This window comes from Drosophila sulfurigaster, chromosome 2R, assembly GCF_023558435.1.
Source record: "Drosophila sulfurigaster albostrigata strain 15112-1811.04 chromosome 2R, ASM2355843v2, whole genome shotgun sequence".
NCBI lineage: Eukaryota > Metazoa > Arthropoda > Insecta > Diptera > Drosophilidae > Drosophila > Drosophila sulfurigaster.
This window is the reverse complement of record NC_084882.1, coordinates 9,268,360-9,282,005: the sequence shown is the minus strand read 5'-3', so window position 1 is coordinate 9,282,005 and position 13,646 is coordinate 9,268,360. Positions and strand designations below refer to the sequence as shown.

Sequence of the window (13,646 nt, the reverse complement as noted above, 5' to 3'; positions counted from 1 at the left end):
TTTTCTTGTGTATTATTTCATTATAGGCGGAATAGGTCATTAAATAAGTTGGCTACCAACTTGGGACAATAAATCTTATTGTTTAAAATAACAAAAATTTCTTTTTTTTTAAGCATGCTCTTTTAAGCAACAACTTAAAAGGATTCAGTTTATATTAAAAGTATTATATTTTGGTTTTCTACATACAGAATAATTAATAGAGTATACAAATGTTGAGATCTTGTAAAAATTACGTTAAAGTGATGATGTCTGTAATTGACTACTATACTACTTCTAGCATCTTTGCACGTGATAGCTTAAAAAAAGAGCTAGACAATTCTCTGAAAGAAGAAACAGATAACTGTCTAGCGACGGCTTCGCACATTTATGATAACTTGACCAGGACCCAGAATGATTTATTGACCAAGGTCTCGAGACGATCAAAAACCTACTCACCATATATGTATGTGTACATTAAAAACTTTGTCATGGCAATATCTTATCGGTTTGACACTCGACTCGGGCGAATTACGACATTGATCCAATCTTATCAAATATGCCGAATCGGAATTCTAATTCAATATCACACAATCTATGGGGCTCTGATCAACTGGTGGCTTGTTTCCCCTATCTTTCGCTTTAATCGAACTTATTTGATCTAATTATAGCTACAATGACGATCAATGATATAACAGCTTTATTTACTATACTTATTGTTGGTTGAAATTTCTATTGTTTTGTTGTTCGTGTTCCCAAATGCATCTTCTCAGGAAATTTGGCTTTTAAGAAATAAAATACATTTTTTTATTAACGTGTACTCACACTTAAAAACTGTGTATTAAATTTTGACAAAATTGTAGTATATTAAATTAAAGAAAAACTCAAGTCTTCAGAAATTACTAAAAGTTTACATATAGAACTCTTTATTAAGTTTAAAATGTAACTGTGACAAACTATTAAGTTTTAATTATATAATAAAGCAAGCGATAACAAATTAATATACCGAAAAAATTGGTATATTAATATACTTCTATATTAAAATATGCTATTGAGTGCAAAACATGCCAGATTGTCAAATCATTGTAAATAACAAATAACTTCAGCAATTTTTATCTGATTTCAACCATTCTTGAATGTGATTATGTGTTCCAATATTCTCTACTCTAGCTAAAATTAAATTACCCTTGCAATACTCTTTTTTCGATTTGCGAGGGCGAAAGTTTGCGTGCCAAAAATATAAAATAAAATTGATCTGCGAGCAAACAAAAAACGCCGTCTTATAGTCTTTGAGAACTTGTTTTTTATACGGACTAACCGACAGACGAAGTACAATAAAATACATAAATATATAAATACATACATATACCGTGTTGGGTCGGAGATGCCACTTTCTGCCACCCAATTGTGTTTCGTGTCATATTTAACTGCAGTTACATACATTTCCTGTAGATACACAGTTGAAATACCCTTCTACCCTATTGGTCATGCGTTTAGATTTTGGAATTAAAATTGGAATTGAATCTATCTATTTATTCCAAAATATTCAATATTCGAAGCAAACGACAAACATGAAAATGGACTAGAGAATAACTTCTTGGATTCAGTCTGTCTGTTACCTCAACAGCGATTTGATAGATCTCGTATTATGCAGTTGTAGTTCTAAAAGTTAAGATCATATTTATAAACTTTTCATTCATGTTATTAAAAGAATTCATGTTATCAAAGAATTGATGTTATCAAAGAATTTATTTGCTTTAGCGAAAAAATGTTTTTTAATTCTATTAAAAGAGGTACTAAGTATCTTATAGTCGAGCCCTCTCGGCTTTTCATGAAAAAAAAAAACATTAGCAATGCATAATGTGTAAGGAATATGTTATGATTTCTGTAAAGGAGATAGCAAACATAGTGGCCTCAATATTGCATTATTAAACGTCATACAATGATTAGCCAAGACACTGCAGTTAAATTTCCATTTACAATAAATCAATAACCATTAAATAACTCAGCATGGATAATCCAAAAGCATACAAGAACATAGCACAATTTCGATTGTAAATACTTGCGGAAAGGTCAAGTAGAACAAAAGACAAAAAAAGATCATGTAATCAGGTACAATTTAAATATTTTTGTCATTTTGTGTTGCATGCATTTACAAAAATTTGAACGTCTATTGTCGGTTGGCAGTAGTCAAGGACAGCGCAACTGATTTCAATTGCATTGCACTTGAAATGTAATACATTTTGAATATATTTAATTAAATTGCATATACGTAACGAAGCGAAATATTACGTATACGTAGGGGGAACATGCGCAATATTCGAAGCTAGGATCGTCACTCAGATATATGTATTCTGATAACTGGCCAGCGCTCGCAACAATGGATATTCCAGTGTCATAAATTTAGTAAAGCGCAAGCACAAACACGAAACTGACGAACTGTTGACGAATATCTGTCTGTTTGCTTCTCGTGTTGGCTTGGGCAGCTGCCACATAAACATAAATCTCGCAAAGATGCAGCGTTGCCTAGCTTAGAAGCTCAGAATATCATCTATAAATGCCTCTTACCGGTCTCACCAAGCTAGCAGTTTGTTCTAACGAGTGGAACAGCTCACAGGCAAGTCGCAAGGATCATAAGGAATTCAAATAACATTACACAAAAAAAAATAATTTTTCGTCATGCTGATACAACGTTATACCGCCGCCTTGGCAGGTGAGTTAACCAAACCCAACTGTTCCTCAGGGTCGGTCAGAAAAAGCTCAACGCTGGCGCGTAACTCAAGAGTGACCGACCGCCTCATCATTATTAGCACTTCCTTTGGAGAGACTGCTACTGATTCTCTTTGTGTGGGCGTCTGTCTGTCTAAGTTTTTGCTGCCTTGCATATTTACGAGGCATGCGTCTTCTTTTTGGCCACCAGCACTAGCAATGGCAATAGCTGCAATTCTTGGCAGCCAATTGATGTTGCAGTGCGTTCGTTTCGTAGTTGCACAGTGGTAGAAAAATGCAAACCCTAACTAACTTTGTAATGTTATATTTTAATAAAAAATTGAAACGAAATAATTTGTTATAGAAGACAATGTTGCTTGATTGAATTAGCTTCAACAATTAAATTGTTAAACCAAGTGCAAATTAATATTTGAATACTCTTACATATATAGACACAAATATAACTTAAAGAAAAGTAAATATTTAAGTATTTAATGTATCATTCTTAAAAATTGGAATTTTCCCAGACAATTGCCATTAACTTTTTTTAGAGTGTCAAAAGGTTTGATCTAAAAAATTTTACAGATTCTACATTTAAAGGGAATATTGTATGCAAACAAAAAAAAATTGAATCATTAATCATTGAATATTCTTTACTTGCACCACTGTGCCAGACGCTTGAGTAGGAAACTGATAAATAAAGATCGCAATGTAGAGCCGTCCGCATTTGCTATCAGTGCAAATAATCGCAGCTTGGCCAATGTACTTGGCCCTAAAATGGACATGGACCGACTGTTGTCGATGCAGCAGCTCAGTTCATTTCAAATTGTGATCTCGGCTCGATCAAAGCAAACTCGGAGCGAACGTTGCGATTCATTAGAACTTGACCAGAGTTTTACATTTAGAAGGCTTTAATGGTGACTTCTCTACTTATTGCAGTTCTGCTGCTCTTTTGGACTGGAAGCTACGCCCAATTACAGGTGAGTCTAAATGTAGACTATAGTTGAGACCCCATTGATACTTAAACTTATATCGCAGGGCCAAAGTGGTTATAATTATGTGCGTCCCGAGCTGGCAACCACGGCAGGAGGAGGAGCTGTGGCTGGCCGTTTGTCACCTGGTACTTATCCCACGGGAACTGCGCTACCCTTGACGCCTGCACCAGCCACAGCCTATGGAGCGGGTTTATTTCCATCACCAGCGGTGGGTTATACACCCAGTGGACAGGCAACGACCGCTTTTGGAGCTCCCGCCGCTGCCAACGCCAATCTACCAAGGCGTCCAACGGGCACAGGTCTGCAGGCAGCATCCTCGGCAACTCGCAGCGGTCCTTACGGACCACAGACGCAGTACGGCAATGCAGCTGTTTCCACGACGGGATCCCGTGCGTCCGCAGGCGATGAGTACAATGATGATGCCGATGGCGACTACTCGGCAATTCCAGGCGTTGCTGGAGTGGATTATCCCGTTTATGCGCAGGTGCCACGCACTAATTTCGATTGTGCTCAACAGCCTCTTCCTGGCTATTATGCTGACATTGAGGCACAGTGTCAGGTCTTCCACATATGCGCCCTTAATCGCACGTACTCGTTTCTCTGCCCCAATGGCACAGTGTTCAGCCAGGAGACGCTGGTCTGCGTTTGGTGGAATCAATACGACTGCGTCTCTGCGCCAAGTTTGTATGCCAACAACGCTTACATCTACGATTACAGCGGAAGTAGCTCCAGTTCTAGCAACGTTAACTTGAATGCCAACGTATATCGTGGTGGACAGCAGGCTGTCAACACAGCCTATGGTGCAGTTGCTCCATCCTCGTCGCCAGGCAGTAACTTGCGCGCTACAGGAACACCTCAAGTTACTGGCTACAATGCGGCACGTGGCTCGTATCCCTCACCCTCCCCGACGCCGACACAATCGCAATCCTTATATGGCGGTGGTGGTGCCATCTTACGACCAAGTGGTGTTCAGAGCAACGTAGCTGATCAGGGAGCAAATCGCATTATTCCAGCCACAGCTGCTGCTGGTCTAGCAGCCACTGCAACAGGCATTCTACCCGAAAATGCTGTTGGCAGCTTTGCTCAACCCGTTGTGCCAGTCGGCAACCGAGAGTATCTGCCACCAGGAAGCGCTGGACAACGTCAACGGTCCTCAGCAACATAGTTGTTGAAAAGACGACCCCAATCCGTTTCTGTACCCGGTTAAATGACAATAGACTCAACGTCCTTAGGCTTAGCATAATTATTAGCATGTTCTACAACCACATCCAGGAGCTCCTTATTTTCCCCACATTATTTGTAGTTAAGTTCAAATGTATTCATTGCTAAAATATAAACTGCATTTCTTCAATATATCTACTCTTTCATTTACAGCAAATTGGTAATCGAGTAGGTTTAACTTTATGCTTAGTCTACAGAGTTGTACACAAAATAAATAACGTACAACTCACGTACTTCAACAATCCATAGTTAAAATTATATACAATATCCAATTGCAATTAACATTCATTTACTTAGTTTATTGAGCTCGCTTAGAAAATCAAATTGCAAGGCGTTCTTGGTACTGATCCGTGTCGTTTTAGCATCCTTTAGCAACTTGCCATAATCCTGTTTAAAGTCAGACCGTATAAACAAGTGTTTGCCCTTCTTCAACTTGGGTTCGCCCTGTTTGGGCAACGGAATTGTCGGATTAAATGCCATTTGAGTGCTGTCGTACTGAGCAAACAGTTCATGCGCATTCCTAACGAAAAGAAATAAATATTTAATGCATTTATTTATAGCAAATTCAAATGAAATTACTTACAGCTTGCCAATGTCTGTGGGCAGTGCGCCTTCTCCTGATGCCGGCACTCCGTTGGCTATATGGGCTGCCATGCGACGTACTGTGGGATGATAATGACGACCCAAAAGCGTGAGTTCATAAAGCGCTGTGCTTGCGGCATTACAATACTCGGGATCGTCCAGTTCGGGATCGTAGCGACCGGATCCAATCGTTGTGTCCGTGTCGAGCAATGCATCCAGAACAGATGTCAACTGGAATGTCTGCTTAATTGTTCCCAAGGTGGCGAGAGTGCCATTGTGTAAGAGATGCAGACTTCCAGTTAAGAGACGTTTCACAAATGCCATCAAGCGCTGTTGGCTCATGTTGCGTCGCCGCTTGACCAACACCTCGTCCAAAGTGCGCAGAATAATTGCAAAGTCATCGTGATTCTTTCCAGCTTGCACCACCAACATGTTACGATAGAAATGCTGATAGAAGCGAATTGGGTCGATATTCAATACCTCGCCTTGACCAGATAATATAACGAATATTGTCTGAATACAATGCAACTGTTCGCGATAACCAAGGTCCTGCTCTTCTAGGATGCGATTCAGCACGTCAATGAGATCGGCAAAGAACTCCAGATTGATCACATGCGCAAACCTACAAAATGTATATTAGTAAATTATTCAATGGGTAAGTTTATGCGTGGATACTTACTCTGCAAGACCTTCAAGTATGGCACTCAGCACACGTGATGTAGGATCATTCTTTAGGACGCGGAAATAAATGGTAAACACCATTTTGATAATCTCCGTCAGCTTGTGGTGCTTCGTCTGTTTGTTTTCCTCTGCGCGCGTCTCATCCAGCTCCCTATTCACTTCAGTAAGTTTCTTTCGACGCTTTCGCTCCTTCTTGGACAAGCTTAGAAGTCGCTGGCGATGCGATTCAAGTTTCTTTTGCTTGAGCTCATTCTCCTTTTCAGCATCCAAATTCACATGCTTTATCTTCAGACCCATCATACAAGTAATGCACTCCAAGTGCACATTGTTCTGCTTCGTCTTAATCAGATGATTGATGCGACGCACCACAAACAATGTCATGTCTAGACGCTTGTCATTGCTGAACAGCGTACGAAAGCACTGATTGACTGCCTGTCGCATCGCACCGTAGTTGCAGTTGAGCATGTAGACTAAAAGTTGGGCAATATTCTGCACGTAATTGAAGTACGGATGGGCAAGCAGCAGTTCGCACATGCACTCTACTGCCACAGTGGCCATTTTCACGGATTGTGGCGTCTTGTGGCCACCCCGCTTGTTCACCTGCGCTGTCAGCTGTTCTAGCTTCTGTAGAAACTTTTTGAACTGTTGCAGCAGGGCATTTTCGAATGTGACACGATCCAATGTTGCCTTACGCACGGTTTGCATCTTGGTGTCCACTTGACCCACACGATACTCGGGCAGAATATCCTTGAATATTTCGGTGACCGACACAATCGCCAGCTTGCGTACAGCTAGCAAATTGACCATACCAGTTGCTCGATTCTTTTCATCCATTAGCTCGTAAAGCGCATTGAAGTTACGCATCTTGTCTTCGGGTTTTTCGAGCAGACCTGAGCAAATGATGCCAATACGATACTTTTGACGCTCGATCTCCTGTTGACGTGCAATCAACAGGTCTGTGGTTGATATCAGCTTCTGCTTCGGCATGGGTGCCGCATCATTGACCACATCATCATCACTGTCTTCATAAACTTCTTCGTCATCCTCGTCCTCCTCATCTTCCCCTTCGGCTTCATCCTCCTCGTCCACTGCCTTACGCTTTGGCTTTGGTATATAGTCCACCTCTGTTGTCCGTGTTATAATTTCTCCATCGCGTGATTTAATTGGCAATAAGTTGACTTTAATCTTTTGAGCTGCCTGCTCTTTTTTGGTGGCCGTTGCATAGGCCTTCTCTAGACCCACAGACAGCTGCTGATCTTCCGTTGGCTTTGCCTTTCGCTTGCGTTTATTTTCTTGCAGCAACGCCAAATCATCGCCGTCCAACATGTCGGCCACATTGTCCAGCAACAGGTCTCCGCCTTCATCATCATCCTCATCCTCATTTAGTCCAGGGACAAAGCCCAGGGAAGCTTGTTTATTGTACTTCTTGCGTTGGGCGAGATTGTCGCGCTTGTGTGCCTTTTGTGAAAAGATATTCTGCCCTTTCTCACGTTTCGTATTCAATTGCTCGCGTTTTTGTTTAATCTTTTGTTGTTGTTGCTTGGACAGCGGCGTCTTCTTAGACTTCAAATGTGCGGCACGTTTTACTGAACTAATTTTCACCTTTTTCTACAAGTACAATATTATTTACAGACTGGTTGAGTACTTTGATGTTGTAGTTTATACTTACAGTGCCCATTTTATTTTATTTTAAGCTATTAAATCGTATATTTTATTTATTATTTTACTAACAATTCGAACACACGCGAGCACATGGGACTGCGAGGTTGCCACTAGATTCATTTATATTGTGCTGGCAGATCAAGGCGATAGTTTCATTATTTATGATATATTATTTATAAATTAAATAACTTCTCATATAATTTTGCTTATCAATTTTATTTTGGAATTGTTTTTTATTATTACCATAATAATTTAAATAATTACTAAACACTTAAATTTATTGACCATGATACCATTTGATTATCGATACAACAATCCCAATTATCGATAGCAATTCATAGTAGGTATTACAGTTCAGTGTTAAGCATCTGTTCAGCGGTTTGTTTACAATTTTATTCGCCTTTTATTTTCTGCAATGTCCGATGAAGAAGATGACTACATGTCAGACAAGTTCTTATCAGGGTATGCAAGGGATTTAAGCTGCTCTATTGAAATTGCTAACATTACACATCTTAAAATAGGTTACAGGAGGTACGTCCCAGTTTAATAAATAGTCGCGACAAGAAGCGTCAAGTAGAAGTGCAGACAAAGCAGGCGGAGAGCAATAAGCGACAACGTGAAGCATCCAAAGCGACCTCAGTTGACAATAGCCGTCTCCAACAGACACTAAGCCAGCCACTTGCTTCAGACAATAAGGGCTTCCAGTTGCTGACCAAAATGGGTTACAAGGCGGGTAGTGGACTTGGCAAACAGGCGGATGCCCGCATCGAACCCATTGGCATCAGCATTAAAAACGATCGCGGTGGACTGGGACGTGAAGCAGCTATGGCCGAGTTGGCAGCTAAACGGCAAGAACTGCGTCGAGCACATTTGCTGCGTAAAGCGGGGATTGATTCAAGCGAGGATCTCAGCTCAGAAGCATATCGAAGACGAGCTACGCAAAAGGCAGAGGAACGCAAGCTACTCTACGATGTAAAGCGCTGTCAGCAGACGTGCGAGTCGTTGGATCTGGCGGCAGGAGTTACAGAGCCAGCACTGGAGTTCTTCTGGCCTGCCAAGCCCATTGAAAAAACGGAAGAGGAAGCTGATATCGAAGAGGCGGAGCAAGAGGAAAAGGAGGAGCAGTATAGCGCTAAGGAGCAGCTAGATCTACTAATTAGCTATCTACGCACTTCATATCAATTCTGCTATTGGTGTGGCACTCACTACGAAAACGCTGAAGATTTGGACAGCAATTGCCCTGGTTTGACACGTGATGATCATTAATCTAGAGTCTAGGATAATTGTAGTGTTAAGTTCACAAAATACGTGCATGTTTATATATATTACAATAAAACGTAGTCAAAAAACAGTTATGTATAGCGGTGTACTTAGATTGAGTTGGAATTGAGGTTCAAGCTACACTCGACCCTCCAGTTTCTGTATAAGATCGTGAGTCTGTTCAATGATGCTGTAGATGAAAGGCCGTTCCATGGGATCGATGCGCAACATATACTTGATCAGCTCGTGCATATCCTGTGCAATAGTTTGAGAGTAAAATGTAGAAAAGAATTGTGCACTGTAATGATTATTATTATTTTACCTCCGTGTATATGGAATCATCTGGAATGTTGACGTTACCGCTGAGCACGGCCAAAGCTACGCTGTCGCCACGCTCATAAATGGGATCGAATGGACTGGTGAAGTAACACATCGCATATAGCACACACCCAAGACTCTGAAATCAATCCATTTATATTAAGTTAATTGTTTGGTGATTGAGCCTCTAGTGCCAATAAAGTTTCTGATTAAAATAAAAAAAAAAAAAATCGGATAAAAATTAATTTGCTAGTTTTAAAATTATAAAAATAATTGCCAGCCTCTTCCTTAAGTCTCTGAACTAGTTTATCTAAAACTTGAAATTAAATTACTCTATTCAAACAGTATAATTAGTATAACAAGATTACACTTTCTTGGGCACTAAGGTGTTATGCACTCACCCAAATATCTGTGCGCTCATCGATGGTACAATAAGTCTTTACCGTGAACAGCTCGGGGGGCACGATAGACAATTGAGCTGCGCTCCTCGGCCTCGTCTTGCAGTCGCTGGGCATCTGTTTGGCCGCAGATTTGCAGACGAGCCTCCGTCATGGAGCCCAGATCTACGATGATGGGTTCGAATGTGTCCGATAAACAGATGTTGGCAGTTTTCAAATCACGATGCGCCAGCGGCACCGGCTTCGTTTCGTGAATGGCGCGCAGACCCTCGCAGATACCCAAGAAGATTTGCAGAATCTGCGCCTCCGGCATGTGATCCTGTTTGCGGGCGCGCATCTGCAAATGATCCGAAAGGGAGCCATGTTTGTAGTAGGGCAATACAATGAGCAACTTGCTCGTCGTATTTATCACAATGTCAGCCTGGCCAATCAGCTCATAATCCACGACGCGTATCACGTTCTCCGAGTCGACTTTGCGGCAGTTCTCGATTTCGCGCAGTGCGATATTCTGATCCTCGATGCTGTGGCAAGTGATTCGCTTTATCGCATAGCACCGATGCGTTGTCGTATTCTCTGCAAGGTCAATCAGGCTGAAACCGCTGCAGATAATGACAATGATAATAATAGCATACAGTGCAAATACTTTGTTAAGATAATTCACTACTGTTAATAAATATGTAATATTGTATTTGTATATTTCGTAACTTCATAATGCGAAATTAGAACACAAGCCGCCATTGCTATCATTTCTTATTAGGTAGTATAACTAGCTATCAAATAAATAATTGAATAAATAATATGAAAAAACTATATTTGAAGATTTAGAGATAATGATAAGAAACAGAACGTTAATAACTTCCGCGTACTAGAGTGAAATTATTTTTAGCTACGCTGTCCACCAACAAATAAAGGGTACATCGATGTCGGATAGTCTCGTTTGGGTGGAATACATTTGGTTTTGGATTTTTGTTTTCCGTTTTTTGTTCATTACCCTTGTGCAAGACGTTCTTTCACTCGATAGCGGGAGCCGTTGATGTTGAGGGTTTCTCGGCTGCAAAAGCAGCCACGTTTCATAATCAGTGTCCATCCGATGCTTTGCATTTTACTTTCTCTTATTTATAATTTACAAAATCGCACAACTAACTGCACAAGCTTAAAAAACTAACTTAACAAGAGCAACAACAACAACAGCAATTGATACGCGCAGCAAGCAGCTGTTCACAAAGACAGGGTGGTTATCGCGAACACATGCTGCATGTTGGCGCAGCGATGCCAGATGGTTGAAAACAACCAACTCAGTTCTTCCTCAATATTGTGTGTTTGTGTTGTCGCATTTTTAAACGTATTATTTGATTTAATCAATGACGATATCAACGGATGATGCGTGGCAGGACTTAATTGGCATTAGTGCTGATCCGCCCGACATGCGCGATAAATGCGAGCAGTGCAAGTAAGTGATAAACACACAAATACTTAAGTGATAATCAATGTCATCCCCTTTTATAGGCGACCCGTTGTTGTCTGCTGGTGCTCCGCCCTACCTCAGCCGCCCCTTGCGGTCGACTCCCAAATTGTGATACTTCAACATCCTGCCGAGGAGAAGCGTTCCCTACGCACCGCCCACATGCTGCAGCTGGGCTTGCAGCCGGGTAAATGCGTCGTCTACAAGGGCAAGCGATTCCCTAATACGCGTCACAGTGCAGAACTACAGCATCTGCTGGACTCACCGCAGACACTGCTTCTGTATCCCAGCAAAGAGTCTGTTCCCTTAGAGAACATCGATCGTAGCGCAGGACCATACAATCTGGTGCTCATCGATGGCACCTGGCCCCAGGCAAAAGCCATCTACGCTAGCAGTCCGGCACTGCATCGTCTGCGGCAGGTCAAGCTCATTGCAGTGGGTATCAGCGACTACATTATTCGGACCCAGCCCACGGAGGGTTGCCTTAGCACGTTAGAGACGGCAGCGCAGTGTCTCGCGGTACTGGAATCACAGCCAGAACTGCGTCAGCTGCTGGTGCGTCCGTTACATGCGCTGTGCAAGTATCAGCTGGACAATGGCGCTGTCGAGCATCAATCTAAGGAGTTCCTTATGAAAACTAATCAATATCCCAAGCCCATTGGCAAACGATTAAGTCGGTTGCTAAACTATAGCAATGCGGTTCCTTTGGAGCAACAGTCGCTTAGTCAGGAGCGGGATTCGTGAAATTTAATTGAATAGCCATAGTTAATGCACTCTGCCCGGCCTTGGCTTTATATAATTTATAGCGTCGTTTTGTGTGTTTTAGTTTTAGACCATGGGTTTGTTCCTGGCATCCGTAAGAGCTCGCATCATGATGCACTGAGTGATGGCGTAAGCTCGCACACACGCATTGGTCTCGTCCACTGTAGATGGCATTGTTAATAACTTAAAAGTGTGTCAATAAGTTTGTACTTACTGGCCTGCGATTCGCAATGCTCGATGGAATCTCCAGTTGCGGGCCACAAGTACTTACGCACCAGTTCCACATTCAACTTGAAGTTGTCCATCAATCCTGCCTTTTCAAAGAAGCAACGGAAATAGCACTACGAGATGACAAAGTTAAAAATTCCTGTACAACTTTTCATATATCATCATATCATATTTACCATGCTCGTCCTGTCATTCTCATCCAACAGCTTGCCCGTGGTGTTGAACAGTATGGTATTAGCTGAAAGGTGTAAAGAGTTGCATATATATAAATCGAGGACATAGGGAAAATATTCCTGCCCAGACTCACACAAAGGCGTGACAAAACTTGCATTGCAGATGCGTATAACCTCATCAAAGTCTATAAAATCGGGATCTCTTGGCGCTTCTGTAGTGGTAGATATGTCATCCATATCGCCATCAAAGCTATCGTAGTTGATAATATATATGTCACCATTATCCTTGGCATGATCCTCCAGTGCCTGAACACAACTCAAACTCAACACGGCAAAAAGCGCAACACAAATTCGAAACTTTAAAGTCATTTTGTCAATTGGTCAACTTGGGACGGGAGTTAGCTTTTTATATGCAAAATGTAAACAGATTTGAACAATACGAGTACATGCCAATATACAGTTAAGTTAAATGCCTAATGATTGAGTAAATAATATTTGCGGAAATGGCGTGACAACAAATTGGTTAATATTCTAAATGCATTAACACAATACAGAAAGAAACTAGACAATGAACCACAAAAATAATATCAGAATAAATGACTTTTTTTAATTTAAATGAGTTTAAAATGTAACCTTTAAATTGCTGGCAATCTTTATAGATTGATTATAATCATGTTTATAGCTTGAGTTTCTGTATTGATTTGGAAATTTATCTTAATCTGATCAACCATTCTGCGTTTGTTTTACTACTTATCGTATGCAACTGAGAACTCGAGCTATTTCAATTTATGGAAAAATTCATCGATTTTTTCTAAATTATTTTGGATTTCTCTTAATACCCTAATTTGTGTAATATCGAACAAAAAACTGTTGTATTTGAGCTTACTTTTTAGTTGAAATAGCCTTTACAGATTATAAGCGAAAATCTTTAATAATTTTAAATATTCTTTAATTTAATTGTTCCTTGTTTTGCTATGTACCTTTGGTATTTCTTACCGTATGGAACCAAGAACTCCAGTGCACAAGCTTTTCTTGCCGCAAAGAATTCAGCATGTTTTACGCGCTGCACTTCAGGATCATCGGGTTCTGGCTGGACGTCTTGTCCATGCAACACACTCCAAAACAAAACGCTCATAGTGAGCAGAAGAATAAAAAAGTTAAAATGCGCCATTTACTATATGCCAAGTGGCAAACTGTTAACAAGAATTATAGTTGGAAC

General features: G+C 40.8%; 6 protein-coding genes across 8 annotated transcripts; 3 read left to right on the top strand and 3 right to left on the bottom strand.

Annotated features, from left to right (window-relative positions):
- The first annotated feature begins 2,451 nt into the window (after positions 1–2,451).
- LOC133835789 (uncharacterized) lies at positions 2,452–5,031 on the top strand. Of its 2 annotated transcripts, XM_062265856.1 has the most exons (3): positions 2,452–2,689; positions 3,625–3,665; positions 3,724–5,031. In XM_062265856.1, the coding sequence occupies exons 1-3, from the start codon at positions 2,656–2,658 to the stop codon at positions 4,843–4,845; spliced, it is 1,197 nt and encodes a 398-aa protein (XP_062121840.1). In that variant the 5' UTR covers positions 2,452–2,655; the 3' UTR covers positions 4,846–5,031. The 2 variants fall into 2 exon arrangements, with proteins under 2 accessions (XP_062121840.1, XP_062121841.1); XM_062265857.1 differs by lacking the exon at positions 2,452–2,689 and having other exon boundaries at positions 3,322–3,665.
- On the bottom strand, positions 4,999–7,985 carry LOC133835787 (nucleolar complex protein 3 homolog). The gene is made up of 4 exons (XM_062265853.1): positions 7,834–7,985; positions 6,163–7,772; positions 5,485–6,105; positions 4,999–5,421 (listed from the first exon to the last, which is right to left on the bottom strand). Exons 1-4 carry the CDS (start codon positions 7,840–7,842, stop codon positions 5,187–5,189), a joined length of 2,475 nt encoding a protein of 824 aa, XP_062121837.1. The 5' UTR covers positions 7,843–7,985; the 3' UTR covers positions 4,999–5,186.
- A 170-nt stretch (positions 7,986–8,155) lies between these two features.
- LOC133835791 (G patch domain-containing protein 11) lies at positions 8,156–9,181 on the top strand. Its single transcript, XM_062265859.1, has 2 exons — positions 8,156–8,288; positions 8,348–9,181. Exons 1-2 carry the CDS (start codon positions 8,242–8,244, stop codon positions 9,090–9,092), a joined length of 792 nt encoding a protein of 263 aa, XP_062121843.1. The 5' UTR covers positions 8,156–8,241; the 3' UTR covers positions 9,093–9,181.
- LOC133835790 (serine/threonine-protein kinase 16) lies at positions 9,132–10,990 on the bottom strand. Its single transcript, XM_062265858.1, is given in 5 exon segments — positions 9,132–9,341; positions 9,409–9,543; positions 9,806–9,862; positions 9,864–10,401; positions 10,794–10,990. Coding segments are annotated over 5 exon segments (957 nt in total). The 5' UTR covers positions 10,904–10,990; the 3' UTR covers positions 9,132–9,224.
- Positions 10,991–11,070: 80 nt separating this feature from the next.
- On the top strand, positions 11,071–12,056 carry LOC133835793 (tRNA-uridine aminocarboxypropyltransferase 2). The gene is made up of 2 exons (XM_062265860.1): positions 11,071–11,252; positions 11,309–12,056. The coding sequence occupies exons 1-2, from the start codon at positions 11,164–11,166 to the stop codon at positions 12,006–12,008; spliced, it is 789 nt and encodes a 262-aa protein (XP_062121844.1). The 5' UTR covers positions 11,071–11,163; the 3' UTR covers positions 12,009–12,056.
- A 4-nt stretch (positions 12,057–12,060) lies between these two features.
- Positions 12,061–13,613, bottom strand: LOC133835794 (general odorant-binding protein 84a). 2 transcript variants are annotated; one of them, XM_062265862.1, is made up of 5 exons: positions 13,424–13,613; positions 12,562–12,783; positions 12,431–12,492; positions 12,241–12,367; positions 12,061–12,187 (listed from the first exon to the last, which is right to left on the bottom strand). In XM_062265862.1, exons 1-5 carry the CDS (start codon positions 13,596–13,598, stop codon positions 12,093–12,095), a joined length of 681 nt encoding a protein of 226 aa, XP_062121846.1. In that variant the 5' UTR covers positions 13,599–13,613; the 3' UTR covers positions 12,061–12,092. The 2 variants fall into 2 exon arrangements, with proteins under 2 accessions (XP_062121846.1, XP_062121845.1); XM_062265861.1 differs by lacking the exon at positions 12,562–12,783.
- Between the last annotated feature and the right edge of the window lie 33 nt (positions 13,614–13,646).

What these genes read in the sequence shown, in the direction of transcription:
- LOC133835789 (XM_062265856.1), top strand. Translation starts at nt 2,656, where the DNA reads ATGCTGATACAACGTTATACCGCCGCCTTGGCAG. An exon ending in TTATACCGCCGCCTTGGCAG is followed by an intron (nt 2,690 to 3,624) that starts GTGAGTTAACCA and finishes TACTTATTGCAG; the next exon opens with TTCTGCTGCTCTTTTGGACT. An exon ending in GAAGCTACGCCCAATTACAG is followed by an intron (nt 3,666 to 3,723) that starts GTGAGTCTAAAT and finishes CTTATATCGCAG; the next exon opens with GGCCAAAGTGGTTATAATTA.
- LOC133835787 (XM_062265853.1), bottom strand. An exon ending in ATACTTGAAGGTCTTGCAGA is followed by an intron (nt 6,106 to 6,162) that starts GTAAGTATCCAC and finishes TACATTTTGTAG; the next exon opens with GTTTGCGCATGTGATCAATC. An exon ending in CCCACAGACATTGGCAAGCT is followed by an intron (nt 5,422 to 5,484) that starts GTAAGTAATTTC and finishes TCTTTTCGTTAG; the next exon opens with GAATGCGCATGAACTGTTTG.
- LOC133835791 (XM_062265859.1), top strand. Translation starts at nt 8,242, where the DNA reads ATGTCCGATGAAGAAGATGACTACATGTCAGACAAGTTCTTATCAGG. An exon ending in TCAGACAAGTTCTTATCAGG is followed by an intron (nt 8,289 to 8,347) that starts GTATGCAAGGGA and finishes ATCTTAAAATAG; the next exon opens with GTTACAGGAGGTACGTCCCA.
- LOC133835793 (XM_062265860.1), top strand. Translation starts at nt 11,164, where the DNA reads ATGACGATATCAACGGATGATGCGTGGCAGGACTTAATTGGCATTAGT. An exon ending in GATAAATGCGAGCAGTGCAA is followed by an intron (nt 11,253 to 11,308) that starts GTAAGTGATAAA and finishes CCCCTTTTATAG; the next exon opens with GCGACCCGTTGTTGTCTGCT.
- LOC133835794 (XM_062265862.1), bottom strand. Translation starts at nt 13,598, where the DNA reads ATGGCGCATTTTAACTTTTTTATTCTTCTGCTCACTATGAGCGTTTTG. An exon ending in GGAGTTCTTGGTTCCATACG is followed by an intron (nt 12,784 to 13,423) that starts GTAAGAAATACC and finishes TGACTTTAAAGT; the next exon opens with TTCGAATTTGTGTTGCGCTT. An exon ending in AGAATGACAGGACGAGCATG is followed by an intron (nt 12,368 to 12,430) that starts GTAAATATGATA and finishes GTCATCTCGTAG; the next exon opens with TGCTATTTCCGTTGCTTCTT.